We start from the raw sequence: 2,717 nt of genomic DNA on the forward strand, positions 1-2,717 counted from the left end.
AGTTGATTTTCGATCAATATTTCCTTCTTGATGATTTGTTTTATTTTGTATACGAATTCAGGTGTTATGTAAGATTATCCGGGTTGCTCGTTCATTGCTTGATCAAAAATCAAAATTGAATTTTGCATGTATTGATTTTTCAGCTAATTGACTGTTACAAAACAAATTGTGCACAACAGTTCTGTTTGACTGCTGATGTTTCCAGTTATTTACCAACAATATGGTGTTTTATCTATTTATTTTTAAACTGCTCTTGAGCTTGATCGACAGATGGAGCAGTTGTTAACTCAAGAGGCTTTTTGTTGCATTTCAAACTGCACTTGAAATGATTGTATGGTGGCTCCTTAACAGGACTCGTATCAGACGCCAATCTTATATAGCCAGTTTTGTTTTGCAGTCAAAAAGTAGGGGAAAGAAGTGTTTCCATTTATATCCTAATTTAATACTATGGGATGGGGAACCATTTACAAAAGGCGCATGAAAGTATTCACTGTTGCTTTGATAATCTACATTGATTACAAGGTGATGTTTCTGTATGTTTGGTTCTTGAATTTTATTTGGACTTATGGATAGTAAGAAAGTGACTGGTTTCTTTATCTTTTCCCCATCTATTACAGGCATTACAGCAAAGAACGAAATGGGCTAACAACAGTAAGAAAGCTTCTTTATGGGAAAGGGCTCATGAGCGCAATGCTAGGCGTGTTTTGAGATGTATTGTGGAGTTGGAAGGTTTGTGGGTTAAACTTGGACAGTACCTATCTACTCGTGCTGATGTGCTTCCTGAGGCTTATATAACTCTTCTCAGGCAATTGCAAGACTCTCTTCCTCCACGTTCACTGGAAGAGGTTATATTTTTATTTTATTTTAGTCCCGTATTAAAGATAGCGAAAATTACTTATACATGGTTCTGTAACTTCTATTTTCAGAAGAATGTATTGCGACTTGGTTTGCTCATAGATATGTCCCTTTTGCAGGTCTGCCGGACGATAGAGAAAGAGTTGGGAAATTCCATGGATCAACTCTTCTCAAATTTTGTCAAAGAACCTTTGGCAACCGCATCGGTAATGTCCTCATATTAAAGTGATAGCTTGAAACTATTTTGACTCTGTAGAATTGGCTTTGGTTAATCATCTGTCCATGAGTTTGTGGCAATACTATTAGTCATGTATTGTATTTTATGCAGATAGCCCAAGTTCATCGCGCAACCCTTGTCGATGGGCAGGAAGTGGTTGTTAAGGTTCAGCACGAGGGAATCAAGAAAATCATATTAGAGGTTTGCATGGCTTTGCTTTTATGAATTGAGGTGATAGTAATTGTTTTTTCATTATGTGGCTCTGGGTCTACAGGACTTGAAGAATGCAAAGTCAATTATTGACTGGATAGCATGGGCAGAACCACAGTATGATTTTAATGCCATGATTGATGAGTGGTGCAAAGAAGCTCCAAAAGAACTTGACTTCCATATTGAAGCTGGTATGATAATCTTTTGTGCTGTTCTCATTTATAAAGGAAGTAGTCTCTTTCATTTAGTACGAAATGTAATTAGTGTGATGTTAGGCGATAAATAATGTCCTAGTGAATATGAAGTACTAGAATGGATGTTCCAGAAAAAAGAAATATGTACACACATGCATTTCAAGAAGATTTTTTAGACTGAGATATCTTTGATGATCATGCTGATTCAAGCGTACATCAAGAAGTGAGAGATGGTAGTGGCCATTACTGTTGGTTTTAAGGGGTGTTGGGAACGGCCCCGCATTGGTCGTAGTGACTGTTGAAATTTTTCTGACATGCATTTTGTGAAGATGAGACATCACCTAAGTAAGAGTATGATGCATGAACTTAATTTTGATGACCGACTTCAAATCCAGTTTTCCCAGTGACCACTTTAAGAAGCCCAGAATTCTGAATAACTAAGAATTTTCTTTTATAGCCTTCTCCATTTTCTCTGATCATGAGCTTTCTGCGATATTACATTGTATCTGTTTAGCTTGCCATAATTTTTTCTTTCTTTCCTTTTTGGGACATTGTAGAGAACACTAGGACTGTATCTAAAAACCTTGGGTGCAGAAGCAAAGATGACTGCAATCATGCTCATAGGGTGGATGTCTTAATTCCAGAAATTATCCAGGTATGCCATTATCTACTTTTACTGTCGAGAAACCTTCAGAGAGAAATGATTTGGAAACTTCCAACTTGAATATCATTTTAGTTGTAGTGGAAGGTATTAATAAGATTTTAAGTTTTTCACTATCATACTTCAGGAATAAATTCTTGACTTTTATATTTGTTCCCATGAACTGCCACTAAGAAAGGCCGGTACACACCTGTGTTTTCTTTGTTCTTATATAGTTTTTGTTTGTTTTGGAAACTGAAGCTCTGACAGAGTTCCTGGTAGAAAAGCTTTTGAAAAATGTTGAAATCAGCACGAAACCTAAAGATTTTGAAGTATGCAGTATTGTACTTTCCCCTGGGTGCTTAAACACTTGCCAAGCAACGTCAGATGCTTGCATTATTCTCTTGACATCTTGTGAAGCATCTGACTATTGACAGTTGCACTAACATTGATCTCTACCCTCATCTTGCAGATCCTTTAGATAAACAAGCATCTTTGAGTGTGTTAAGAATGTTTTTCGATTCTTTTTTTATACTTATTTGCGAAGTCTATATCAGTCTCTTACTACACAATATTTCAGAGTGCAGAAAATTTTTGTTTC

The 2,717-nt window shown here is 36.3% G+C and overlaps 1 protein-coding gene across 1 annotated transcript; it reads left to right on the forward strand.

The window, feature by feature from the left end:
• Positions 1–447: 447 nt before the first annotated feature.
• On the forward strand, positions 448–2,628 carry LOC139884979 (putative ABC1 protein At2g40090; the record flags this gene model as incomplete). The annotated part of the gene is made up of 8 exons (XM_071868937.1): positions 448–522; positions 618–845; positions 927–1,061; positions 1,184–1,273; positions 1,347–1,473; positions 2,034–2,131; positions 2,353–2,448; positions 2,537–2,628. Coding segments are annotated over exons 1-8 (941 nt in total), but the record flags the coding sequence as incomplete, so codon positions are not given.
• Between the last annotated feature and the right edge of the window lie 89 nt (positions 2,629–2,717).

The sequence above is a fragment of the Rutidosis leptorrhynchoides genome, unplaced genomic scaffold (assembly GCF_046630445.1).
Source record: "Rutidosis leptorrhynchoides isolate AG116_Rl617_1_P2 unplaced genomic scaffold, CSIRO_AGI_Rlap_v1 contig65, whole genome shotgun sequence".
NCBI classification, from domain to species: Eukaryota; Viridiplantae; Streptophyta; class Magnoliopsida; order Asterales; family Asteraceae; genus Rutidosis; species Rutidosis leptorrhynchoides.